General features: G+C 45.3%; 3 protein-coding genes and 1 non-coding gene across 17 annotated transcripts in view; 3 read left to right on the top strand and 1 right to left on the bottom strand.

Annotated features, from left to right (window-relative positions):
• Nucleotides 1–5,656, top strand: part of FRMPD1 (FERM and PDZ domain containing 1) — a 152,613-nt gene extending 146,957 nt beyond the window's left edge. For all 3 annotated transcript variants that reach the window (XM_077965680.1, XM_002800037.4, XM_028835049.2), the window contains exon 16: nucleotides 3,134–5,656. In XM_077965680.1, the coding sequence (XP_077821806.1) occupies nucleotides 3,134–5,514 (2,381 nt within the window). In that variant the 3' untranslated portion in view covers nucleotides 5,515–5,656. The remainder of the gene's footprint in view (nucleotides 1–3,133) is intronic.
• A 5,732-nt stretch (nucleotides 5,657–11,388) lies between these two features.
• TRMT10B (tRNA methyltransferase 10B) overlaps nucleotides 11,389–26,948 on the top strand; it is a 29,911-nt gene continuing 14,351 nt past the window's right edge. For 3 of the 8 annotated variants that reach the window (XR_001439999.3, XM_015117398.3, XM_077965508.1), the window contains exons 1-6: nucleotides 11,390–11,437; nucleotides 19,807–20,021; nucleotides 20,499–20,607; nucleotides 21,547–21,671; nucleotides 24,512–24,664; nucleotides 26,381–26,459. Coding sequence is in view for 7 of the 8 variants with exons in the window: in XM_015117398.3 (XP_014972884.3) it covers nucleotides 19,836–20,021; nucleotides 20,499–20,607; nucleotides 21,547–21,671; nucleotides 24,512–24,664; nucleotides 26,381–26,459 (652 nt within the window). In the remaining variant the exon portion in view is untranslated. Of the gene's footprint in view, nucleotides 11,438–13,272; nucleotides 13,417–19,806; nucleotides 20,022–20,498; nucleotides 20,608–21,546; nucleotides 21,672–24,511; nucleotides 24,665–26,380; nucleotides 26,460–26,948 lie in introns of those variants that run through there. The other 5 variants (XM_077965510.1, XM_077965509.1, XM_077965512.1 and 2 more) reach the window with 3 other exon arrangements.
• LOC144335171 (U6 spliceosomal RNA) lies at nucleotides 15,744–15,850 on the top strand. Its single transcript, XR_013405668.1, has one exon. It is a non-coding gene; the product is annotated as a U6 spliceosomal RNA (small nuclear RNA).
• EXOSC3 (exosome component 3) overlaps nucleotides 19,804–26,948 on the bottom strand; it is a 38,690-nt gene continuing 31,545 nt past the window's right edge. For 3 of the 5 annotated variants that reach the window (XR_013404631.1, XR_013404630.1, XR_013404632.1), the window contains 2 exons: nucleotides 21,466–21,837; nucleotides 19,804–20,097 (listed from right to left, as the gene is read on the bottom strand). The gene's annotated coding sequence lies outside the window, so the exon portion shown is untranslated. Of the gene's footprint in view, nucleotides 20,098–20,626; nucleotides 21,838–26,948 lie in introns of those variants that run through there. The other 2 variants (XR_003723008.2, XM_015117402.3) reach the window with 1 other exon arrangement.

Here is a 26,948-nt window from a genome sequence, read left to right as displayed (position 1 = left end):
AGTGGCTATGTCATCACTGATCCTGAGGCTGCATTAAAGGAGGCCGTGAAGCAAGAAGAACCAGACAGACAGGCCGTCTGGGGTCCAAGGGACCCTGACATCAGAAGGTGGGGGATCTGGTGGCTGTGTTTCAATCAGGTTCCTCATACATTCCTCCACCGCGAGTGTGGAGGGTCTTTCCGTGTAGGATGACTTCCCAAGCAGAACTGAGATCCGGGCAGGACACACACACACACACACACACACACACACACTGCATTCTGAAGGAAACATACTGGAAAAGAGCACGTGGATGTTGAAGGTGACCTGCCAGGAGCTGGGAGAGCTGCAGCCCTTGTTCCTGTCTCAGTGCTTTCCTGCTGCTCTCTGATCCTCTATTCCCTGCCCTCCTGTGCTCTCCTACTGTTCTGGAGAGAAAGGCCAGCTCCTCTGGGAGCCCTGTCAGGCCCTTTGAGGCCCTTTGTGACATGGCCTCTGCCTGTGTCTCTCCCTCCTCCTGCATTCCTGCCATACAACCCTCCTTGCCACTTTCTACAAGTGCCTGTTTTTTCCCTCCTCCAGCCTTTGCACATGCTCTTTCTGCCCAAAACACCCCTCCCCTGATCGTGGCTGCTGGTGCCATCCATCTATCAGATTCCAGTTGGAATTCACTTCCTCAGAGAACATTTCCCAGGTTTCCCAGCCCAGGGCAGGTCTCCCCATCCCTGTCACATGTTCTTGCAGCACCTGAGGCTCTCCCTGCCTGGCACCTAGCACAGCATGTAAATTACATATTTACTTGTATGATTCTGTGTTGATGTTTCTCTCCATCACTAGACCGAGAACTCCTTTGAGCGTTAGAACTGTGTGTTTCTCACTGTGTCTCCAGCACACAGTGTCTAGCAATTGTTGCTAAATGAATGAATGAAGTCTCCACCATCTACACTGAGTTCTACTGACTATGCCCCTAAGGAAAGGAGAAACCATGGCCAGACTGCTTACTGCTCCCCAAAGAACCCAGACAACCACTTTCCGTGCCCCCAGCCTTGCCCTGCAGGGCCAGCCGTTGTGCTGGGGGCAGGATGGAAGTGTGGCAGAAACCATCAGTCAGGGCCCTTTTATGGGAGTCTAGTCAGGGACATACCGGGTTCATACCGGACACTGTTGTTGTTTTTTTTATAGGGAGCCAGTGTGTTGCTGAGAAGAGAGCCAGAACTAGGATTCCTCAGCCTAGGTTCTGATCTGGCCCCTGACTCACTACTGGAGCTTCTCTGTCTTTGGGACTTAGAAACTCCTTGGTCAGTGGCTGTCAGTAGCCTAGGGCAGTCAAACGTGGCTGGGCATCAGAATCACCTGAGGGACCTTGTTTGAAAATCATAGATTCAGCTGGTGCGGTGGCTCATGCCTGTAATCCCAGCACTTTGGGAGTCCGAGGCAGGCAGATCACCTGAGTTTGGGAGTTTGAAACTAGCCTGGCCAACATGATGAAACCTGTCTCTACAAAAAATACAAAAATTAGCTGGGTGTGGTGGTGCATGCCTGTAATCCCAGCTACTTGGGAGGCTGAGGTCAGAAAATTGCTTGAACCCGGGAGGTGGAGGTTGCAATGAGCCAAGATCGCGCCACTGAACTCTAGCCTGGCCAACAGAGCAAAACTCTGTCTCAAAAAATAAATAAATAAATAAAAACAACGACAACAACCCAGACGTTATAGATTCCTAGGCCCTAGCCTCAGAGATTCTGGGGAGCAGCATAGGACTTGATAGGGTTTCTAATAGCCTGCAGCCAGGTTAGAAATGACTGGTCTGACTACACAAGCTATCTGATTCTCAAGTGCTAGGCTCTGATCCTAATTCCTTCTGGCTGATTCCCAAGGGTTCTTCACAATAGTGCCTCTCCTCCCAGAAAGATCCATCCTGGGACGCACAAAACTCGATGCCTGTGACAGAGTCGTGGCCCCTTTGCATTCAGACATGAAATGGCAATAACAAGAATAGCTTCCTTTTAGTGAATACCTAATGAGGCAGAGGCCTTGTGCTGGGTGCTTTATAAAAATGCGCTAATTAATTTAACCTGCACGGCAGCACTGATTGGCACTATTGGCACTAAAAGACTTGGGTTAACATCAGCACAAAGAAAAAGTGTTAGGAAGTAAGATTGTTTATAGAATTGCTGGCAAACCTAAAGAACTGTGGATTCAGAAATAGACAGCAACCAGGCTAAGAGTCTAGTAACAGGATTCCCTACCTGTATTATCAAGATATTGTGGCTGGAAAGAACGGCACTGCTTTTTTTTTTTTTTTTTTTAATCAATGTCTTTGAGTTTGGACTTGTGGGGAATTTGTAGCTGATTGGCTGAGTGACTTGGCTGGCGTGGACAGAGCATCTTCATGAACACTTCCAGCAGGTTCTAACCACTGGGGAGATGTCATTCCCTAAATCGAAGTTGAGGTGCTGTGACCAAAAGACAATTAAATGGATCTTAGGGAGCCAAAAATTTAAAAATGTCTATCACAGCTGGGTGCGGTGGCTCAATCCTATAATCCAAGCACCTTGGGAGGCTGAGGTGGGAGGATTGCTTGAACTCAGGAGTTCAAGGCTGCCGTGAGCTGTGATCGCACCACCGCACTACAGCCTAGGGGACAGAGTGAGACCCTGTCTCAAAAAAAAAAAAAAAGTGTCAGCCAGGCGCGGTGGCTCACACCTGTAATCCCAGGCCTAAGCAGGCGGATCCTTTGAGGTCAGGAGTTTGAGACCACCCCGACCAACATGGTGAAACCCCATCTCTACTAAAAATACAAAAATTAGCCTGGCGTGGTGGCAGATGCCTGTACTCTCAGCTACTCAGGGGGATGCGGCGGGAAAATTGCTTGAACCTGGGAGGCGGAGGTTACAGTGAGCTGAGCTCGTGCCATTGCACTCCAGCCTGGGTGACAGAACGAGTCTCTGTCTCAAAAAAATAAAACAATGTCTGTCACAATTATTATACCCATCTTTCAGATGAGGAAGTTGAGGAGATCAGGATTGAACTTGCTCAAGGTTACACAGCCTGGCCAGAATTTGAACCCAGGCAAGCCCAAGGCCTGAGCCCCAAGCTCTATAAACCTCTTTGGTTTTCTGCTTTTTAATATATTTTGTCTTTCCTGACTCCCAGGGCCCAGAGATGTTTCTGCTGCAGAACCCAGTGCCACAAGCTTGCGGAATAAGGCCAGCACTTGTGGCCCTGAGAGCAGCCTGCCTTGTGGGCCAGATGGAAGAGAGCCAAGCAGGAGGGGAGGAGTCAAGAAGTATGCCAAGACCCTGAGGAAAAGAAGGTCTTTCCTACAGACCGACTACACCTCTCAGGTCTCATTTCCCCTGGTGCCATCAGCCTCCCTGGAGAGTGTAGACGACGTGTGCTACTATGACAGGGAGCCCTACCTGGCCCTTGGTGCACCCTCCCCAACTGTGTCCTCTCTGCAGGACATGCAGGGCGAGCCTGGCCTTCTGGAGACAAAGGCCCTGGGGCTGCTAGCTCCCCTGAGGGAGACCAAGAGCACAAACCCAGCCTCCAGGGTCATGGAGATGGAGCCCGAGACCATGGAAACCAAATCAGTCATCGACTCTCGAGTGTCTTCTATTTCTGCCATTCGCTTCCGGATTGACCCCAACAATAAAGAGAATTCTGGTGTTGTCCCTGTTGCCAGCTCCTCAGCAAGCACTCCTCACAGTTCTAATCCAGGTTCATCTGGCCCAGATACTGCTCAGGCAAGGCCTTCCCAAATCTTACCTCTATCTCAAGACCTGGATGGCACTGCCCCCAAAGAACCCACCATAGAGCATGGGGACAGCTCCTTCTCCCTCTCCAGTGGCGACCCTAACCCAGACAGAGTCTGCCTGGCCAGCAACCCAGGGCTACATAATGTCTCTCAAGGAGACACACTAGAGCTCCAGTTGGAGCCCCATGTCCAGTTGGAAATGGGATTGGAATCTTTTTGTACAAATCATATACAAGAAACTGCCCCCAAATACACAGAGCCTTTGTTGTCTCCTGGAGATGAGCCTAGAAGTGATGAATGTGGAATAAATCCAGGAGAGAAGATAGCTTCTATCCCTACAAAGGAAGAGCAACAAGGACAACTATCTTTGGAAAGAGACAGAGAAGTTACAAACAAAAATGGCACCAAGATATTTCAGGAGGAATCTAGGAAGGATTCAGGTGACTCCCTGGGTGATGTGTCAGATAATGTTTCACAGACTCTTGATATTAATTCTCCAGCTGGTAAAATAGTAACCTCCCTTTCTTTAGATGCTCCTGTAACAGGGACTGAGCAGATCCCACCACATGCCCCTCGAGACCCTCAAGGACAGAGCAGAGAACCCCCAGGGCAAGCCTGCCAGGCTCAAGAACAAAAACTATTCGTAGAGTTGGATTTAGACCCTGATTTCTTTCTTGGGAAGCAGACAATTTCATCAGCCCTCCCTCCAGAGGGGATCAAGGCAGAGACACCTAACCATGTGACAGGGGAAGATACAGCCCATAGGGACAGCCCTGAGTGGGTCTGTTTTAATCCTGGGCCTTCCCTGCCAAAGCCACTACCACGTCCACAAGAGGATCCTCACTTAGAAACTTCAAACCATTGCTTACTCTCAGAAGGCAAAAGTGACAGCTCTAGCATCTGCCTTCCTGCTGAGAAGTCTTTTCTGTGCTTTGCCCCAGAAAGCCGTCCTGAAGTCTCTGCCAGTCTCAGGATGGCTACATCTTTGGGTTTTGCAGGCATGAATGAGATGGTGGCTCCCAGGATAGGGATGGAGCAGTGCAGCTGTCAGTTCTCCTATGCCACATGCTTCCGTGGCCCGCAGCCTGAGACAGAGGAGGAAGACCGGGACTTGGAAGCACACCCCACGGCCCCCCTCACTTCACCACCCTCTGCGGGAAGCCCGGTGGTTCTGCCCTGGAGGCCTGCCCGAACCCACAGCTGCAGCACTGCACCCCTGTCGAGGAAAAGCCACATCTGGCCAGAGTACTGCTCCAGGGCACTGAGACAGCTGAAAGCCACCCCCGCCAGCACCCCTGAGGGCTTCATCCAGCTCATGGAGAGCTTGCTGGAGCTACAAGACATTTTAGAAACTTCCTGGGGGATTGGAAACAAACATCCCCCAGAGAAGTGCACCTGGCACTTTACCGAAAGCCGGAGCCGCCTCTGCATGGGCTCCCAGAAGCTCCTGTCGAGCTGTCAGCATGTGATCAGAATGGACCAGTCCCCCGAAGAGATGCAGGGGGCCGTGCGTGACACCTTCCAGCACCTGGTCCAACTGGCTGGCCTGTGCTTTCAGTTCACGGACTGTAGCCGCTGCTCCACCCGGCACAGGGAGGCAGCGGGGAACCTGAGGGATGTGGTGTACACCTACCATCAGTTTGTAGAGGCTGCTAAATCGACCTGCGAGAGGGGCTACCATGACCTGAGTGTGAAACTCCTGGCCCGTCAGTGCACGGCCCTCACAGCCGCCGTGTTCTGTTTGACCCAGAAGTTCCGGGCATCCACGGCCCTGTAAGCAGGTCAATGGCCCAAGGGCCTCCTGCCCTTTCTTGCCTTGGACACTTCCCTGAGAAGCCCCTTCCACTTTCCCATCCACCCTCTTCAAATGTTTACTATATAGAGTATTCAAATAAACTGCTGCTTAATCTTGGCCTGAATCATAGAGTTTGAGTCAAAAGCATTCACTTATATTCATTCAACAAACATTCACTGGGTACTGCCTTTGTGCCAGGCCTTGGGATTTACAGATGAGTAAGACAAGTCTCTACCCCTGGTCAGGATGCTTATAGACTCTCAAGGGCACAGATTATTTAGATCACTATTAGCAAAGCGTTTATCGTAAAAGGAGCATACCCAAGGAGTGTAGAAGCAAAAGGAATACTCAAGAAGGCAGGGGTGAGGGAGAAAGGTGGGGGTCACTGAAAAACAGTCTTGACTTCTCATATCACACTTATTTGGCAATAACCTTTGCAAATAGGAGTGAATACCGGTGATATTTAATAGATTCGACCTTCACAAGTTGTTTGCAGCGCCTGCACCAGGAGGCCTGGGATTCTTGGCTGCCCCGCTGCAGCAAGCATAGATTGCCACTAGGTGGCAGGAAGTTCTTTACTTGCAAGGCCACACATGTGCTTTATCTGAAATTGATTGCATCCCTGAATCTTGCACCTTATTCATGTTTTAAATATATAAAAAGTCGAACATTGACCAGGAGCGGTGGCTCACACCTGTAATCCCAGCACTTTGGGAGGCTAAGGCAGGCGGATCACGAGGTCAGGAGATGGAGACCATCCTGGCTAACATGGTGAAACCCCGTCTCTACTAAAAATACAAAAAATTAGCCGGGTGTGGTGGCATGCACCTGTAATCCCAGCTACTCAGGAGGCTGAGGCAGGAGAATCGTTTGAAGCCGGGAGGCGGAGCTTGCAGTGAGCCAAGATCGTGCCACTGCACTCCAGCCTGGGTGACAGAGCGAGAGTCCATCTCAAAAAAAATTAATAATAATAAATAAAAATAAAAAGTTGAACATTAAAGCCTTGAATTAGATTTGCCTTTTTAAGAATATTAAAGCAAAAGAAATATATTGGATACCTTTCTTACCCCAGTTGAGCCAGTTTATCCCAGTTCATCCCAGTGGACCTTAGACAAGCCACTTCACCTCTCAGTGCTTTGGTTTTCTTTTCTGCAAATTGGGATACTAATAGTGCCCATTTTATGGGATAGAAATCCAGCAAGTACTCAATCTAGTAAGTGATAAATGCTAGTTATAACTGTCAGCTCTTATGGATGTCTATTCTAGTCTGAAACCATACCCTGCATTTTGTTTTTAGACCCCAGGGAAACTGATTTTAAGCCTCCCTTGGGATGCCTCTTTGCCTGGCTTCTCTGTCCAGGCCAAAGGTGGTTTAGTCACTCACCTTAGGCTCTTAGAGTTCATTAAAGGAGTCCCTTGTCCCTCTGGTGCTCCTGACCAGTTGTGGGCTCAGTGCTGCCCCCGTGGCTTTTCCCTAGGGCTCCTCTTATCCATCCAGCAAAAGCAGGAACAGAGAGGAGAGTGTTAAGTCACACACCTCAGCTCTCTCCAATCAGAAGGAAAACAATACCTGAGAGAAGACGTGAAAAGGCATCCTTCCCATCTCCTGTTACCAAGGACTTGTTATTAATAACTAGAAACCAGTTAACCAGTACTTGTGCCAGGAAAAGACATATTTTCTTAGAGGCCTGTTTCTTAGAATACTTTGAATACAATTTAAATGAGGCTCTTGAACACAGATTGGAAGCAGTTTCATGGCAATGAAAAACAGGAACTACAGGACACCAAAATAATAAAAATTGCCTAATGTTAAACAGGACTTGAAACTTTTTTTTTTTTTTTTTTCTGAGACGGAGTCTCGCTCTGTCGCCCAGGCTGGAGTGCAGTGGCGCGATCTCGGCTCACTGCAAGCTCCGCCTCCTGGGTTCACGCCATTCTCCTGCCTCAGCCTCCCGAGTAGCTGGGACTACAGGCGCCCACAACCGCGCCCGGCTAATTTTTTGTATTTTTAGTAGAGACTGGGTTTCACCGTGGTCTCGATCTCCTGACCTTGTGATCCGCCCGCCTCGGCCTCCCAAAGTGCTGGGATTACAGGCGTGAGCCACCGCGCCCGGCTGGACTTGAAACTTTTGCCAGCAGAAATCATTGAAGAGGTAAATCACTCATTTATGTGAACACAACCTATGTGTTCACAAGTTTAGGGGAGGAGCTCGGGACTTCACTCAACAATAATTTTTTTTTTTTTTAGATGGAGTTTCACTCTTGTTGCCCAGGATGGAGTGATCTTGGCTCACTGCAACCTCTGCCTCCCAGGTTCAAGTGATTCTCCTGCCTCAGCCTCCTGAGTAGCTGGGATTACAGGCATCTGCTGCCATGCCCAGCTAATTTTTGTATTTTTTTAGTAGAGAGGGGTTTCACCATGTTACCTAGGCTGATCTCAAACCCCTGCACCCAGGTGATCTGCCCACCTTGGCCTCTCAAAGTGCTAGGATTACAGGGGCGAGCCACCGCACCTGGCCTCAATGAGGATTTGAATCCTGGGTTTGGCCTGTGTTATTAGGTGTTTCTCTGGGCCTGTTTCCCCATCTGGATAAAGGAAATAATACTTTTCATTTAATGAGGGCCTACGATGTGGCAGATGCCTTATTTAGATACCTTGAATGCATTTTTCTAATATGGCCAACACCCTAGAGATTGTTGAATAACATATATTCAGCATTATTGTGAAGAATACATAATCATGGAAGGCAGAAAGAAGACTGAAGCTTCCAGCTCAGCACTCAATAAGTGTTTGTTTCCTTTTTCTTTGCTTCTCCTCCCCTCAAATTCATTAACTGTCTTGAGTTGCTACTGTATGGAGCTGCTATTTTTCTCTACAGTTCCCATGAGGAGAACTAAGTTCCAGAATTGCTGGGAAACCCTTCACTGTTTGTTGAAAAGCTAAAGAAGCAGGGGAAATTGCACTGTTTAGCACTTTCTTTAGAGTCACGCAGCCTCCAACATGAGATAGGCAGAACGGGGACTTGCTACCCTGAAATGCAAGAGTCAATTGTTTAGTGACTAAGAAATGATGGGACATTTACACCTTTCCTTCTTTTTCCCACCCACCATCACATTGGCTGATTCATTTCTTTCAACAAACATTCATGGGATGCCCATGCCAGGTGATGCCTGATGCAGCATTATGAATGTAACTAATTGGGGAAGAATCTTATTATATTTTGAAAAGCTCCTGATAGAGATTAGGTGATACGTGGAGATAGAGGCTTACAACATAAGGCACGGTTCACTCAAGGCCTCCAGAGAGAACAGATAAAGTGCTGTGAGGGGTCTAATGAGAGAGAAGTCATTTTGGGTAAGGGGCAGAGTAGTAATCAGGGAAGGCTTCCTGCAGAAGGCAGCATTAATTAAAACTAGCATGTCAAGAGGTATTTATTGAGTACTGTGTGTCAGGTCCTGGATTTGACAGATAGAATTTGGATATGTCAAGAACGTAGAGAAAAATCATTCATTTACTCTGTCGACAAATATTTACTATGTAGTGGCGCTGGGAATACAACCATGAACACGGCAGACATAGTCTCCTCGAGGAACTTATAATTGTAGAAAAGACACAGAAAAAAAAAATCCATTACTGACTGAGAGGTAACAAAGAAAACAAAAAAAAGATGCCAAGACAGGGATACAATGAACCAATCTTGCCAGAGTGGTCGTCAGGAAAGGCCTTTCTGAAGAGGGAATGCTGAAGCTGGGGCCTAAAGCATAAGAAGCCAGCCATGGAAAAGTGAGAGGAAAGGGAACAGTATTTGCAAGGCTCACAGGGCGTTTGAAGCATTTCAGGATCAGTACAACTGGAACATAGCAAGCTGGAGGAAGAGTGATAGGAGATGAAGCTGGGAGGGGCATGCAGGAGCTGGGTTGTGTAATACAAGACCTCGGGAAGGGGGTTAGATTTTACATCAGGAGAGACACATAATCATATGGCAAACGCATGGAGTGGGGTTTGGGGAAAGCAATGAGACCAGCTAGAAGGTCTTTTCCTCCCACTGGAAAGTGGCCGTGAGCTTATTCAGAGGTAAAGGACACAAGAGTGGTGGCAGGGAGTGGGGGAAAGCGTTCAGCATGGCTCAGTGTGAGGTGCAGGGACTGGTAGGTGTAGTGTGAGCTAAAACCTGAAGGCGTCATTGAAGATCATTTAAGCCACTGTGCAAGCCCCACTGGGGCATTTCAGCAGACAGTGGGAAGCCAGGGCCGTCTCTGAGCAGAGCAGAGATGTTAAAGCTGGGCTTTAGAAAAAGCCATATGGGGGTGGGGGAGGGGGTCGGGAATGAGTGTTTAGTGTTAGTATTTAAAAATCGCAGCCAGGCACAGTGGCTCACACCTGTAATCCCAGCAATTTGAGAGGCCGAGGCGAGCAGATCGCTTGAGCCCAGGAGTTCAAGACCAGCCTGGGCAACATGGTGAAACCCCATCTCTATTTAAAAAAAAATAAAAATAACAATAAAAAAGAAAAAGAAAAATTTGTAAAAAAAAAAAAAAAAAAGAAAGAAAAAAGAAAAGAAAAGAAAGAAATCGCCCTGGAAGCTGATAAAGGATGGATTGGAGCATGGATTGGGGATGGGTGGTAGGTGCTGGAGGAGCCCTGGAAAGAAAAGTCCAGAGAGGGAAAGTTGGGCCAAGGAGGAATCCAACCAGGCTGTAGTTTCTTGAACAGGAGTTCGGGCTCATTCAGGTTGGAGTGTCTCTGAATGGGTGAGACCCCTAGGACTGCAGGAGTGAAGGAAGAGTGGCTGATAAGGAGGCCAAGTCTTGGGCAAGCCGATTCGTGTCTTTGATGGAGGAAGAAGAGTGCCCAGGGGCTGGAATCATCCTGACATCTCTCTTGTGCGCTGGGGCAGTGGAGAGGGAGGTTGTGTGCTCAGCAAAGGGCTGTGTCAGCTCGAGGGCTCTGCTGGCTATGGCAAAGCCTGGGGAAGGGCAAGGCTGTGGAATGATAGGCGATCCAAATTTGGTTTCACCTGTTAACGAAGGGGAAAAAAGGTGCTAGACTCAGTTAATCTCTTCAGAATTGGGAGGACCTGGGAGGGGAAAGATCTAGTTATGGTAATAGAGATATTTTTACAGGTGCAAATCCCTCCCGCACCCCCAACACAAAACAGCTTTGCAGGGCCATTTCAAATTAAGGCAATGAAACATATTTTGGGGTAAAAGTTTTTGGTTTCTTTTTCTGTCATGTGATGTCAGGTTGGAATTTGGTATCTTATTGCTACAAAGATTCTGTTCTGCCAGTTCCAGTTGGGTCTAAACTCCGAAAGGGACGGGATATAATATCAGACATGCCCAACGGCCCCGCTCCGCTCCCGCTTCCCAATATGGCCTTAACTAGTTTTTAATGTTTCTTTGGAATCCCCTTGGCCGAGAGGGAGGTCCATTCAGTCGGCTGCGGGGCTTAGAATTTTGTTTTTCTTTTTGTTTCACACACCCCAGTTTCGCAATATCCATAATGTCCAGCCCTTGACAACCAACATAGCACCTGGTCACCTGCAGGAGCCCTGTGAAGTTGGCAAGGGGTTGGTGGTGTGATAGCCGTCTAACAGACGGGGAAACCGGGCCTCAGAGAAGGCGGGCAACCCCCACGGCGGGACGCATCTCCCCAGCGTCAAGGCTGGGAGTAGAAGCCGCAGCCTCCGCCCCGGCCCGGCCCCACGGCTGGACGCAGCTCCCCAGAGCCCGGGCTGGGAGCAGAAGCCACAGCCTCCGCGCCGGCCCGGCCCCACGCGCGGCCGGCAGATGAAAAACTACAATTCCCAGGATGCCATTCCGAGCGGGGTTAGGAAGCGGAAGCGAAGCCGGAGGCGAAATCCGAAGGCGCCGCCGCCGCTGCTTCCTGGGGTGACGGGATCAGGTAAGCCGTCTGCTGGTTTAGGGGGCTGACTGGGGGCTGCGGGGGTCAGCCTGGGACAGCTGCCTCCCTCGCGGCAGGGCGGACGCTAGGAAAGCAGCGTTTAGCAGTCATGTGGCCTGTGGTACACTACCTTCCTGGGCTTTCCCTTCCTGCCTCTACTCGCACGCGCCGCAGCTTGTGGGCTGGGAGGCACCCGCAGGCGGGGTGCTCTCGGGCTGGAGTCGATGTGCCATCATTTAGCGGCAGCGTAGGTGCCTATCAGGTGGGACTTGGGCTAGCAAAGGTCTGAGGCCTCTGCCAACCTAGGGTGAGGGTGCGGAGTGGAGTATTTATGAACTCAGCAAGTATTTAATGAGCGTCTATAAGCAAACAACACTTGTAGGGATGGAGGAGGTTCCGACAAAAAATAAATAAAATAAGTTATGTTGGATAGTACAAATCTGAATGAGGGGAGGAAGGTAGTCTGTAAGTGTCTGAGGGAAGAGCATTGAGGGTAAAGAGAACGGCGAACGCAAAGGCCCTGAAGGGTATGTTTGAGGAACAGCAAACCAGAGAGTGCAGGGGAAACTGGAAGGTGGACCTTAATGATCTGCATAGGTCATTGTATGGATTTGGGCTACTTACCTTAAGTGAAATGGAGAGTACTGCAGGGTTCTAAGCAGAAGAGCGTGATTATCAAACACTTAGGATGCTCACAGGCTCAGCACTAAGTGTGTACAGGTGAATTGTTCCCTGGCTTTATAATCTAGTGGGGAAACAGGCAGCTGTCATGCAAGGCTGGGTCAGATAGTTGGAGCCCCATGAAAGCTGAACGAATGTCATCCCCAAGTACCCAGGATGTACTGTTCTGTCAGGTGCTTAGTAACTTTGTTGAATGAAAGTAAGGAATAGTCCCAGTTTTGAGCACTGGACCCACAATGGAGGCTCAGAAAAGATTTTGAATGAAGAAACGGGAAATAAATGAAATCTCACTTCTTAATACTGTTAACAATGGCAATTAAATTTCAAGCTGAATGTGAGAGGGGGACAAACATTCAAACCAGAGCAGCAGTCAGATTCATGCAGATAGGAAATGTAAAGGTGCTGCCAGGATTGGGTAATGGACAGTTACATAAAGATCACAGAGTTTCACTTTAGGAAAATGAACAAGCTCTGGAGATGGACGGTAGTGATGGTGGCACACAATGTGGATGCTCTTAGTGTGTTTTTAGCTGCACATTTACAAATGGTTAAAATGGTAATTCCTATGTCAAAAAAAAACCCAAAAAAACAAAAAAAAAAAAACTAAATCTGGGCGTAGATAATGCCCCACACAGATTGAGCAGATCTCTGCTTCTGTGATGTCCAACTTCACCTTTGCTTTCTGAGGATCCCTAGGTGGCAATCACCTAATCAGTATTTACTGAGCTTCCATTCTGTTCCAGGCCTTATGCCAGTTAACAGATATACAAAGATACAAAAGAGGTGGGCTCTGCCTTCAGGAGTGTTAGCTTGTTTTATTACTCTTCTGGTGGTGGTTGGAGTTGTTTTTATTTGATTTTCAAGATTATTGCATCCCAAGTTCCTGGTCTAAGAAACATTCTCAGGGACTACAGAGATTTGGAGAAGCATTGAGGTAAAACGAGGGGAAAAGAAAGGAAGGGAGTGGGAGTGGTGGCGGTAAATTTCAGTTCAATTCAACAAAAAATAAACACTGCTGTTTTCAAGGAACTATACTGTGAACTCTTCAGTGTTTAGGTAAATGTAGGTATAAGCCCTCCTACAAAGGAATTCAGTTTGATAGGAGAGAAAATACCAGCACAGACTTTCCAGTTTTTAAGAACAACAGTGGAAGTCTGTAGCTCCTAGGATCTCCTATCCTCGATCTCTTTTCTCCTCAGCGAGACTACCTCCAGAGAGAGCTCCAGAGAGCCTCCCAGTCATTCCCCAACAGGAGGAGCTCAGTGGAATGTTTATGAACTAATGAATGGTCAACACAGGTAAAAATACAAAATGCTTTGAAGTTTAAAGGAGGAAGAGATCACATGGCTATTAACAAATTAGCATTTATTTAACAAATTGGTGTTGGTTTTCTCACCCTAATAAAATGAAGTTGTCAGTTAAGGATTAGTTTTATCTTTATCTTTTCATTTGTTCTTTTCTGAATGCCTATATGCAGAAAAATGCAGGTGACTGATGGTTGGCATAACAAAGTCTGTTCAGTCATCTAAAAAACTGTCATAACAGGGGTCTAGATATCTTTTGTTAAAAATACATGTTTATGGGCTGGGTGCAGTGGCTCACTCCTGTAATCCCAGCACTTTGGGAGGCTGAGGTGGGCGGGTCACTTGAGATCAGGAGTTCGAGACCAGCCTGGCCAACTTGGCAAAACCTGGTCTTTACTAAAAATACCAAAAAATTAGCCTGGTGTGGTGGTTCACGCCTGTAGTCCCAGGTACTCGGGAGGCTGAGACATGAGAGTCACTTGAACCTGAGTGGTAGAGGTTGCAAGGAGTCGAGATGATGTCACTGCACTCCAGCCTGGGTGACAGAGCAAGACTATCTCAAAAAAAAAAAAAAAAAAAATATATATATATATATACACACATATATATATATATATATATATATATATATATATATGCGCCAGCACAGTGGCTCACACCTCTACCCAGTGACTGGGAAGCTGAGGTGTGAGGATGGCCTGAGGCTAGGAGTTCAATACTGGCCTGGGCAACATAGCAAGACCTATATCTTAAAAAAAAAAATATATATATATATATATATATCTATAAATAAAAAGTCAACTTCACTGTTCATTCATGTGGAGTGCTTCTGAAATGTTTAAGAATAGCTTGGATTTTTTGTTTTGTTTTTGAAACATGGTTTGCTCTGTTGCCCAGGCTGAAGTGCAATGGCACTTCATTGTAGCCCGCTGCAGCCTCGATCTCCCGGGCTCAAGCGATCTTCTGGCTTCAGCCTCCCAATAGCTGGGACTACAGGTGTGCATCACCATGCCCATCTAATTATTTTTTATGGAGATGGGGTCTCACTTTGTTCCCCAGGCTGGTCTTGAACCCCGAGGCTCAATTGATCCTCCCTCCTTAGCCTTCCAAAGTGCTGTGATTACAGGCATGAGCTTCTGCGCCCAGCCAGCTTGGCATTTTCCTCATTTCTCTGGAAATATGACATACATTATGAAATTTTATACATGCCACTAATTCTTTGTGATAGAGTCTGTTGTAAATATGTTTAAAAATTAATTTGTACTGGGTTTTAAAGGATTTCTAAACAGAAATAAACTTTAGCCTAGGCAGACAAATGGACACAAATTTCAAATCTATAATTTTGAAAATCTGGAAGGTAATTTACTTGGTCATCTTCAGGAATGTATCTGGTGGTCACATGTTCACATGATATGTCACAAATAACCAAAACTACTCAGAAGATTTACCTTTTAAGAACAACTGTAAGAACAACACTGAAGGGGTTGTGAATAGTAGTTAACAACAGCAAGTATTTCGTGAGTACTTGTTTTATATCAGTAAGTGAAAGGTATCTAATTCTTGCAACAATCCTGTGAGGTGGTTTTATCCCATTTCGTGAGAGACTCTATGGCAGAGACTTAAATCTTCTAGATATTGTCCCATCATTCACAAGTGGCAAGCTAGGAAGTGTGTCTGAATTCTAAGAATGCTATTTTTCCACTTAAACCTATTTAAGTGTGTCTGAACTGAAAACAACTACAATTTGGCCCAATTTTGAGCATTTGATGGAGTACAAGAAAAAAGGCAATGTGAACTCAACACTAGAAATGTTTTCCAAACACAGGAGTCAAAATGGAAAAGAAAATATAATTCTAGGACACTAGCCATCTCTACAGTGAATGATATTTATGGAGTTATAATAATATAAATGCAGTTTACAGCCAGGTGCAGTGGCTCACACCTGTAATCCCAGCATTTTGGGAAGCTGACGCAGGTGGATTGCTTGAGCCCAGGAATTCCAGACCAGTTTGGATAACATGGTGAAACCCTGTCTCCACTAAAAATACAAAAATTAGCTGGGTATGGTGGTGCATACCTGTAGTCCCAGCTACTCATGAGGTGGGAGGATGACCCGAGCATGGGAGGTCAAGGCTGCAGTGAGCTGTGATTGCACCACTGCACCCCAGCCTGGGCAACAGAGTTGAGACCCTATCTCAAAAAATAGTTTACAAATTTGGTTTACAAATTTTAGAAAATACCACAGGGATAGACAAAGCACTTAATTGTTTTGTCAGGGCAAAATGTAAAACCTACCTTGACCATATAAAATTAAAGGCTCAGTGCTCGCTTCGGCAGCACATATACTAAAATTGGAACGATACAGAGAAGATTAGCATGGCCCCTGCGCAAGGATGACACGCAAATTCGTGAAGCGTTCCATATTTTTATCACCAAAAAGCAACCAACTTAGCCAGCTTTATTTGCAAAACAAGGAAATAAAGGCTTACTTCTTTAAAAAGTCAAAAAAAAAAAAAAAATTAAAGGCTCAGTTGGAAAATTAAAGGAGGAACAGAGATAGAAATATAAGGGTGTTTATGTTCACAGCCTAAAGATATTGGGGAGTCAGAAATACTATGTCTTGAACAAGAAACAGAAGTTTAAAAATATTCTTAAAAGTATTAAAGACTTCTGGTAATTGTTATGACAGAAGGAATGGGTATTGGACTTACCTTCCTACAATAAACTATAAAACCGGACAAAGGATATGAAGAAATTGTTTTCAGGTATTGGGCAGTAGTCAGGACAAGACTGTAATCCTTGAGGGAGAAGAATCACACAAGCGAAGCCCCACAGTCACCCTGGCTTTCTACCTGAGGGTATATAGTGACATGGAGCCCATACAGAGTGCATCGGTGTCATTGAGTGGAGGAAACAGTTGAATTTAGGGCTGCTGAGATGGCTGCATACAGCAGGGTACTGGCAAGGAGGGAGCTGTGTAGCAAAGGAGCTCCAGAAATCTGCGTAGGGGTCCCCAGATGGTGATGCTGTGGAACATTTGGAATGCTCATACATTGCTGACAGGCAGTGTAAAATGGTATAATACTTTGGGAAATGGATGGTTGTTTCTTATGAGTTAAATACACACCTATCCTATGACCTAGCAATTCTACTCTTAAAACTTAGTCAATGGATGTGAAAACATATGTCCACAAAAACACATCTATGAAAATGTTCATAGCAGATTTATTCCCCAAGCTGGAAAAAATCTCACATGCCCATCAACAGAATAAATTGTGATATAGTCATACAGTGGAATGCTATTCAGCAATAAAAAAGCAACTACTGATACATACATGTGTAAATCTCAAATATTTTAAGGGTAAAAAAGTCAAGTGCTAAAGAGCACATAATGTTTGCATCTATTTATATGAAGTTGTATAATAGATACAGATAATTCATGGTTATAGCAAACAACAGTGGTTGCCGTTGGCAAGTTGTGGGAATGGGATGAAGACTGATTTGGAAAGTGGAAAAGAAAGTTAAACTTTCTGAAGTGAGGCCAGGCGCGGTGGCTCACGCCTGTAATCCCAGCACTTTGGGAGGCCAATGTGGTGGATCACTTGAGGTCAGGAATTCGAGACCAGCCTGGCCAACATGGTGAAACTTCATTTCTACCAAATATACAAAAATTAGCTGGGCAAGGTTGTGCGCGCCTGTAGTCCCAGCAACTCAAGAGGCTGAGGTGGGAGAATCGCTTGAACCCAGGATGTGGAGGTTCCAGTGAGCCGAGATTATGCCACTGCACTCCAGCCTAGGCAACAGAGTGAGATTTCGTCTCAAAAACAAACAACAAAAACTTTCCGGGGTGATGGAAATGTTCCATATCTTGACAGGATTGTCAGTAACACAGGCCTTATACATTTGTTAAAGCTCGTTGAGTTAATATATTTTACCACACACACAAATTCATTAAACTGTACTCTTAAAATCTTTGCCAGAGAAATGTAAAGATCAAGGTAACCTGATCTCAAAAAAATTTCAAAATCAAGGTAACTAATGAAGAATTAAAAATAATAGGCCAGGTGCGGTGGCTCACACTTGTAATCCCAAAACTTTGGGAGGCCGAGGTGGGCGGATCACCTGAGGTCAGGACTTCGAGACCAGCCTAACCAACATGGTGAAACCCCATCTCTACTAAAAATACAAAAATTAGCCGGGCCTGGTAGTCCCAGCTACTGGGGAGGCTGAAGCAGGAGAATTGCTTGAAGCTGGGAGGCGGAGGTTGCAGTGAGCTGAGATCGCAACACTGCACTCCAGTCTGGGCGACAGAGTGAGACTCTGTCTCAAAATAAATAAAAATAATAGGGGTTGATTGGGAGCAGTGGCTCACACCTGTAATTCCAACACTTTGCGAGGCCGAGGTGGGAGCTCAGGAGTTGGAGACCAGCCTGGGCAACATAGGGAGACCCCCATCTCTGCAGAAAATTTAAAAATTAGCCAAGCATTGTGATGCATGCCTGTAGTCCTAGCTACATGGGAGGCTGAGGCGGGAGGATTGCTTGAGCCCGGCAGGTTGAGGCTGTAGTGAACCATGATTGTGCCACTGCACTCAAGCTCGGGTAACAGTGAGACCTTGTCTCAAAAATAGTAATAATAATAGTAGGGACTGATTTAAGCGATTTGAATTCTTAGGTTTCATAGCGAGTCAATACATTCAAAGCTGATGAATCATGAAATAATGATATAAGCATATGAGTTCAGGTTAAGGAGTTAAGTACCAAAAGAACGAAAAACAACTGGTTAACAAGGGTTGCCACTAGAGGTGGAAGGGATAGGAGTGTGGATTATTACTTTTCATTATAAATAGGTCTTTTTACCATGTACATGAATCATACTGCATAGACTTACACTTTTTAAGATGTATTTTTCATAAAATAGTGGTTGTGTGACTACACTCAGAGGACCAGCCATAGGTAATGGTCACATCATTCTTGGTCTATGACACTTGACCATTTACTAAAGCATTTCTTTCTTTTCTTTTTTTTTTTTTTTTTTTGAGACGGAGTTTCACTTTTGTTGCCCAGGCTGGAGTGCGATGGCATGATCTCAGCTCACCGCAACCTCCGCCTCCCAGGTTCAAGGGATTCTCCTGCCTCAGCCTCCCTAGTAGCTGGGATTGTAGGCATGTGCCACCACGCCCGGCCAATTTTGTATTTTTAGTAAAGACAGGGTTTCTCCATGTTGGTCAGGTTGGTCTCGAACTCCCGACTTCAGGTGATCCACCTGCCTCGGCCTTCCAAAGTGCTGGGATTACAGGCGTGAGCCACCGCGCCCGGCCGACTAAAGCATTTCTCACTCATATCGTTCTTAGATTTTGAACTCCACTTTGAAATTATGACATCATTTGTTAAGTGTTCTGTAACAGTGCTTGTCCATAGTTTTCAACCTCAGCACTTCTGAGGGATATTAAACATTTTCATTGGTGACTGTGGCTTTCTACTGCAGGTGGTACTCAGCTGAGTTGGAGGGAATACATAGTTTAAAAAAACTAAGTCTGATACATACCAACTACCTAAAAGAATTCTTGGTTTCATGTCACTCTACTGTGTATTTTGGTTCATCCTCCCAGAATGTCTCTAGTATAGTACCCTATTTATAATAGGTGTTCAATAAATATTTGCTAAAGGAAGGATTTTGAAAATAAACTGGTTGAAACATAATGGGGGAGGTGACGTGGCTTTTGCAATCTCTGTCCTACTCTCAAATCATATAATGCATTTTAAAGTACACAATAAATAACTTGGTTATCTGTGTCACTGCAGCAGTAGATAATCATTGATTGCTTGGAGATGTCAGGTGTTGTGCATGTCCTCTAAGAAGTGCATCTGGGGCCGGGCACAGTGGCTCATGCCTGTAGTCCCCACACTTTGGGAGGCTGAGGTGGGTGAATCACTTGAGGTCAGGAGTCTGAGACCAGCCTGGCCAACATGGTGAAACCCCGTCTCTACTAAAAATACAAAAATTAGCTGGACTTGGTGGCAGACGCCTGTAATCCCAGCTACTCAGGAGGCTGAGGCAAGAGAATCACTTGCACTCAGGTGGCAGAGTTTGCAGTGAGCTGAGATCACGCCATTGCACTCTAGCCTGAGTAACAAGAGTGAAACTCTGTCTCAAAAAAAAAAAAAAAAAAAAAGTGTATTTGGCTTCCTTACTACTGAACTGTTTCTCTGCTGAATCATTTCTCTGGAAGACACAAGTTTTTCTCAGTCCAGTAAATCTGGTTCAGTATTTTACACACTTCTGATCTTTTGGTAACACAATAACACTTTGTTATTTGGATGTAGGGAGATACCTATGTTAGTGAAATAATGTAATAGCTTACATAATTGTGCCTTTTTCCAGTCTGGTTGAAAGAACAGAGGACTAAGCACATGGACTGGAGATTGGAAGGGAGTACTCAGAAAGTAGAATCACCTGTGCTGCAGGGGGAAGAAGGCATCCTAGAGGAGACAGGTGAAGATGGACTTCCTGAAGGCTTCCAGCTTCTGCAGATTGATGCGGAAGGCGAGTGCCAGGAGGGAGAGACCCTGGCCACAGGCAGTACAGCATGGTGCTCGGTGAGTGTAGTGAATTGCCTGGCCATCGGCCTTGAATGATGGAATGTCTCAGACACCCCTGTTTTAAGGATGGATACTGGTAGTGAAAAGAGAAACTGGGAATGAGTTTTGTGTATTCTAAGTGATGAATTAATTTTCTGCTAACTGGTTTAAAGTTTTAGTTTCATTTGAGTCATAGGAAAAGTAAATAAAGTTCAAAAGGAATTTTTGATACACCTCTGAAAGGTCAGGAAATCTAAACTCCAGGCCCTGTCACTAATGAATTTTCTGTGACCTTGACCAGGTCACATCTCTTTTTCTGGGGCTCTGTTTTCTCTAAACACGATCCAATCTAGGTTTGTTTTTATGAGTAATTTCCTTTTTCTCGCCAAACTTTATATATAAATGAGAAAAAATAAGTAAATGTTTCTAATGTTCATTTTCCTTTTTTGGTGCTTATGACGTTCTCAAACAATTTTGTTTTCTGGATAATATAAGAAAAATGTCCAGAGAAAACAGAGACACTGGGAAAAGATAGTTGCAGCAAAGAAGAGCAAAAGAAAGCAAGAAAAAGAACGAAGAAAAGCCAATCGTGCAGAAAATCCAGGTGACAATAAATGAGACTGCTGGTATAATCATATTTATTTTTTAGCAAACGTGTCTGCATGTTCCAAGGAGAGTAGGAATTTTGTTTAAGTAAAAAGAGGCATCTGGGATGTGGGACCCACTGTCCTATTTTCTTGGGAATCAAAACATCAAAGAAAGCAAAATTTGCGGCTGGGCGCGGTGGCTCATGCCTGTAATCCCAGCACTCTGGGAGGCCAAGGTGGGTGGATCACGACCGTCCTGGCTAACATGGTGAAACCCCATCTCTCCTAAAAATACAAAAAATTAGCCAGGTGTGGTGGCGGGCACCTGTAGTCCCAGCTACTTGGGAGGCTGAGGCAAGAGAATCTCGAACCCGGGAGGTGGAGGTTGCAGTGAGCCGAGATTGAGCCACTGCACTCCAGCCTGGGCAACAGAGTGAGACTGCGTCTCAAAAAAAAAGAAGCAAAATTTAAGGTTGCGTTTCAAATATAAACTGTCTGATTAGCGTATGTGTTTATAAGCTCAGAATAGATGGAATGATACCAGCAACAGTATCATTTATTCAGTACTCTGTGCTAGGTTCAGTTCTAAGAATTTTACGTGGATTACCTCAGTGGAGAGGAGCTATTATTATCATTCCCATTTTGTAGGTGAAGAGACTGAGGCTTCGAGAAATTAAGTAACATAATTACGCCCAAGATAATTTAGCTAATCAGTGAACAAACTGAATTTGGATTTAAACCCTGCTGTGTGCTCCAGAGCCCATACTCCTCCCCGCTCTGCTATGTGTAAATCTCCTAATGAACGAATACCTTATACCGCTATCAAGTTTCTCTTTATATGCAAAAACAAAAACAAAAACAAAAACAAAACTCACCTGGCTAGGGAGATTTGTTTCTTATATAGTATTATTCCTCTGGTTTTCCACTTTTATTTCTTTCTGATCTTTCTGCTTTAGGCATCTGCCCCCAGCACAGCAAACGTTTCCTGAGAGCTCTAACCAAAGAGAAACTTTTGGAAGCCAAACACTCAGGACCAAGACTGTGTATCGATTTGAGTATGACCCACCACATGTCAAAGAAGGTAGAACATCCACTGGAATTCCTGCTCGCATGAGGGAGGCCCAGAAGGGTGCAGCTTTCATGAAGAATATGGCCAACTCCAGCTTCTGGGATTCCTTAGTAAACTAGGAAAGTGTTTGATTTCCTATACTGGATTACTCAGTTCCAAGGTGGCTGTTGTAAAGAATCTGGAAGAGAATATATGTAGTTTGGTTTAGTTTGCAAATTTTTACCTTGTCTTTTGTTTCAAGCCCAACATCTTTGCCTCTTTGTTCATGATGTCCTCGGTCTGGATGGAACCTTTCAGGTTCAGTTTGCCAGACACTGAATCTTTGGGAAGAGGAGTATTTGCTTGGTAGCACGTTGTGGGAAGATTAGCTGGTGGAAGAACTTTTTGCAACGTGTGTGTTTTTTTTGTTTTTGTTTTTTTGAGATGGAGTCTTGCTCTTGTCACCCAGGCTGGAGTGCAATGGCACAATCTCAGCTCACTGTAACCTCTGCCTCCCGGGTTCAAGCGATTCTTCTGCCTCAGCCTTCTGAGCAGCTGGGATTATAGGCACCCACCACCGTACCCGACTAATTTTTTTTTCTTTTTTATTGAGACGGAGTCTCACTCTGTGGCCTGGACTGGAGTGCAGTGATGCAATGTTGGCTCACTGCAAGCTCCGCCTCCTGGGTTCACGCCATTCTTGTGCCTCAGCCTCCCAAGTAGCTGGGACTACAGGTGCCTGCCACCACACCTGGCTAATTTTTTGTATTTTTGGTAGAGATGGGGTTTCACCATGTTAGCCAGGATGGTCTCAATCTCCTGACCTTGTGAGCCACTGTGCGTGGCTAACTTTTTTGTATTTTTAGTAGAGATGGGGTTTTGCCATGTTGGCCAGGGTGGTCTCAAACTCCTGACCTCAGGTGATCTGCCTGCTTCTGCCTCACAAAGTGCTGGGATTACAGGCATGAGCCACCATGCCCAGCCTCAATGTATGCGTTTTAACTGATGCTCATTCACCCCATTGATGAGGGAAGGATTCCCATACTAGAGTTCTGAGAATGGCAGAATGCATGACACCTGACACTGGACAGATGCGATTCACAGCAGTTCCTGAGTCTCATATACTTACAGCCCGGGGAGAAAGATACTGTATACCATACAGGGCCAAGTGGGGATTGTAATCAAGAACAGAATGAACAACAAGGGGCTGTGTGAGGTGGGCTTTGTAGTATCTAGGGGGTGAGGTGCCCCCTGGTTACTATAGGAGGATGTGATTGGCTTGTTTGGAGAATTCCATGGGCTGGCAGGGAACTAAAACTCACTCCTTAGGGATAAACAGAGACTATGCCTTGGACCCTTGATAAAAAGGATTTTTTTTTTAAAGCTAGGAGACCTTATTTACGGGAGCAGAGTTGGGAGGGGAGCTTACTATTAGGCTATTTGAAGTATTCCCAGTTCTGACAGATGTCAAGGCAGCACATAATATTGGGCCTTAATTTTAGGCCTTATATCACAGTATGTAAATTTTAAACTCTCTTTTCAGACATCTATTGTATGTGCTAGTGTTTGCATATTTTTCAGATAAGTTAGGAAAACTGCAGATCTGAGGTTCTTACCTGAAACTTCTAACTCTAGCCCTCTAAAAATGTTAACCAAGAATTCCCTACTATTAGGCTGGGCACAGTGGCTCCTGCCTATAATCCCAGCATCTTGGGAGGCTGAGGCAAGAGGACCACTTGAGGCCAAGAGTTCCTGCCTATAATCCCAGCATCTTGGGAGGCTAAGGCAAGAGGATCACTTGAGGCCAGGAGTTTGAGATTAGCCTAGGCAATACAGCAAGAACCTGTCTCTAAAAAATTAAAAATTAACCAGGTATGGTGGCCTGTACCTGTAGTCCCAGCTAGTCAGGAGGCTGAGGTAGGAGGATCACTTGAGCCCAGGAATTTGAGACTGCAGTGAGCTATGATTGTACCACTGCACTCCAGCCTGGGTAACAGAGCCAGACCCTGTCTCAAAAAAAAATCCATACTGTTTAATTAAGATAGCAGATTAAATCAAACCCAGAGTCTTTTTTTCCTATCCAACAAATCAAGCTAAATTGTGAAACTGCTTTTATGTAAGAGCATTGTCTGTGATTCAGGGTAAAAAGTTAAAACTTCCAACCCTATTGCATCTCCTGAAGTTAGGAAGAAGGTACCAAATTTATCTGATGTTCTATAAACATTTCTGTATATTAATCAAACCTCTTTAATAACTTAAATAGTATTACATAAGATTTTAGATAAAAGCTAAAATAAGAATTTCATATATTAAACATTTAGGCTGGGCGCGGTGGCTCAAGCCTGTAATCCCAGCACTTTGGGAGGCCGAGGCGGGCGGATCACGAGGTCAGGAGATCGAGACCATCCTGGCTAACACGGTGAAACCCCGTCTCTACTAAAAATACAAAAAGAAATCAGCCGGGCGTGGTGGCGGGCGCCTGTAGTCCCAGCTACTCCGGAGGCTGAGGCAGGAGAATGGCGTGAACCCGGGAGGCGGAGCTTGCAGTGAGCCGAGATCGCGCCACTGCACTCCAGTCTGGGCGACAGAGCGAGACTCCATCTCAAAAAAAAATAAATAAATAAACATTTAACAGCAGGGCCAGCAGGAGGGCAAATTCTCAGTTTTCCACTACCTCACTGTTTCCGGACTCGTATCATTATCTTTTGTCTGTAAGGTGCGATACCACAAGGTATAACACACGCACACATGTACTCCTAGTTCATGGGGTTTTCTGGAGTAGCGTTCAGTGAACTGATTGTAGCCATTTCTTGATAGCTAATTTAGAGTGAGTTGCCATGTTTTCGCCCTGAGTTGTTCTTACTTCTTTGAAGGAATTAAGTAGACTGGCTGGACAGATTCGAAGGTTGTATGGTTCAAACAAAAAAGCTGACAGGCCATTTTGGATCTGCCTCACTGGATTCACAATAGACAGTCCCCTTTATGAAGAGTGTGTGAGGATGAATGATGGATTTTCTAGTTACCTGGTAAGTCTCTTTTTGCATATTATTTGAATTGTCATCTGAAAAGTTTTTGTGGGTAATAGCATTTTTTAAAATTTACTTTTTCATATATATAATGTTATATTTTCAGTATTGAAGTCTAAAAAGTTCAGAACCTCTCATTAGGTCTTACATTTAAAATTTTTTCTCATCCTCCTACTGCATTGGCAAAGTACTGTTACCAGAGTCTAGGACTATATTTTGTATCCTGTATATTTTATGCTAGACTGTATACTCCAGGAATATTTTTGGGAAATGCCATGACTCCTTTCTTGTTCTCATTAATGGTGAACTGGGAAACATGAGTTTTGGGGGAAGAGAAGGAATCCTTTTAGAAGTAATGCAAATTTAAGATAAGTTTTAGGGAGTACTAAGGTACTTTTCACCTCTCTTTAGGATCTCATACATTTAGTGATACATATACATGCAAGAATCCAGATGAGTTTCTCAGAAATGTCACTGAAAATGCCCAGTGTGTTTGCATTGTGTAGCTGAGACAGCAGTTGTGGCCTTCCCCAGGAAGGTCCACGGAAGATGAATGTGAAGGGTGCATTGCACAGGGCTGCACAGCCAGCTGTTTTGCTGTTACTGTCTTCACAGTCTCTCTTGCAGTGCAGCTAGTTCCAGTTTTCTTCTATGTACTTTTTTAAATGATTATTTTACAGAAGCCAAACAGTTCCTTTTACAGGTCCACATAGTTCCCTTACTTTCCTGTCTTATTGCCTTTCTTAGGTGATTCCCTCAGTTTTGAGTTCTTCTCCTTTTGTGTATGTCAGTATTATCTCTTTTGAGGCCAGGCATGGTGGCTCACACCTGTAATCCTAGCACTTTGGGAGGCTGAGGCAGGTGGATTGTTTGAGCTCACGAGTTCGAGACTAGCCTAGGCAATATGGCAAAACCCCACCTCTACTAAAAATACAAACATTAGCTGGGTACAGTGGTGCGTGCCTGTAGTCCCAGCTACTCAGGGGGCTGAGGCTGGAGGATCACTTGAACCTGAGAGGCAGAGGTTGCAGTGAGCCTAGATGTGCCATGGCACTCCAGCCTGGGTGACAGAGCCAGACCCTGTGGTGTTTTTTGTTTTTTTTTTTTTTTTAATCTCCTTTCAGAAACCCAGTTCCAGCATTTCCTTCCCCAGAAGGTCATCCTGATGTTGTTACTCCCTCATCGGTAGTCCTGGAACATGCTCCCCGTACCTCTGTCAGAACCCCATGTCGCTGTCTCATTTCAAATAGGTTTGAATATCTGTGTCTACTTTCCCTCCTAAGTACTTTCTGAGAAGCAGCTGTCAGTCTGTCACACATGCAGTTCCTTGATAAACCTAGAGCTATGCCTGATAGAAACTCAAAGCCCAGTAACTAGCTGTTGAACTTTGAGCTTTTTTTTTTTTTTTTTTAGCCAGGCTAGAGTGCAGTGGCATGATCTTGGCTCTCTGCAACCTCCGCCTCCTGGGCTCAAGCCATCCTCGCATCTCAGACTCCTAAGTATTATAACTGGGACTACAGGCACATGCCACCATGCCTGGCTAATTGTTTTGTATTTTTAGTAGAGACTGGGTTTCACCATGTTGCCCAGGCTGGTCTTGAACTTCTGAGCTCAAGTGATCCTCCCGCCTCAGCCTCCCAAAGTGTTGGGATTATGGGCGTGAGCCACCCCACCTGGCCGTGAGCTGTTTTAACATTGGACTGTTTGCATTTTCAGCTAGATATAAAAGAAGAAGACTGCTTTAGTTTATTTCCTCTGGAAACCCTTGTGTACCTGACTCCTGACTCAGAACATGGTATGTAGTTGAATGCATGGATTCGTATAGCCCATTGTTCCTAACACTGTGTTTCATTATTCCCTGTGGCAGAATGTATTAAAGCCCCTCAAGAAGGACACCCCTTCCCCCCACAAAAAAAAGTAATGTACATGAGCTGCGCTCCTCTTATGGGCAGGTGCCTTGCTGGATGCTTCGATATGTCTTACTGTGTGGCTCACAGCTCACAGACTTAGGGTTTCCATGCTCATCCGGGCCTTGTGTACTGCCTGCCAGTCTTTCCCAGTATCCTTGGTCAGCTGTCCCACTAGCCCTTCTTGGATCAACATTAGATCTATTTTTTCCTAGAAAATCATTCATTTCACGTAATTTTTAAATATATTGGTATTCAGTTGATCATAGTATTCTCATATAATTATTTCACATTCTTCTGTAGTTTTAATTTTGTTTCCTTTCTGAATCTAATGTTGATTTGGGTCTGCTTGCCTTTTTCATGATTAGCTATGCCAA

Source organism: Macaca mulatta, chromosome 15 (assembly GCF_049350105.2).
Source record: "Macaca mulatta isolate MMU2019108-1 chromosome 15, T2T-MMU8v2.0, whole genome shotgun sequence".
Lineage (NCBI taxonomy): Eukaryota > Metazoa > Chordata > Mammalia > Primates > Cercopithecidae > Macaca > Macaca mulatta.
This window is presented reverse-complemented; position numbering and strand designations above follow the sequence as displayed.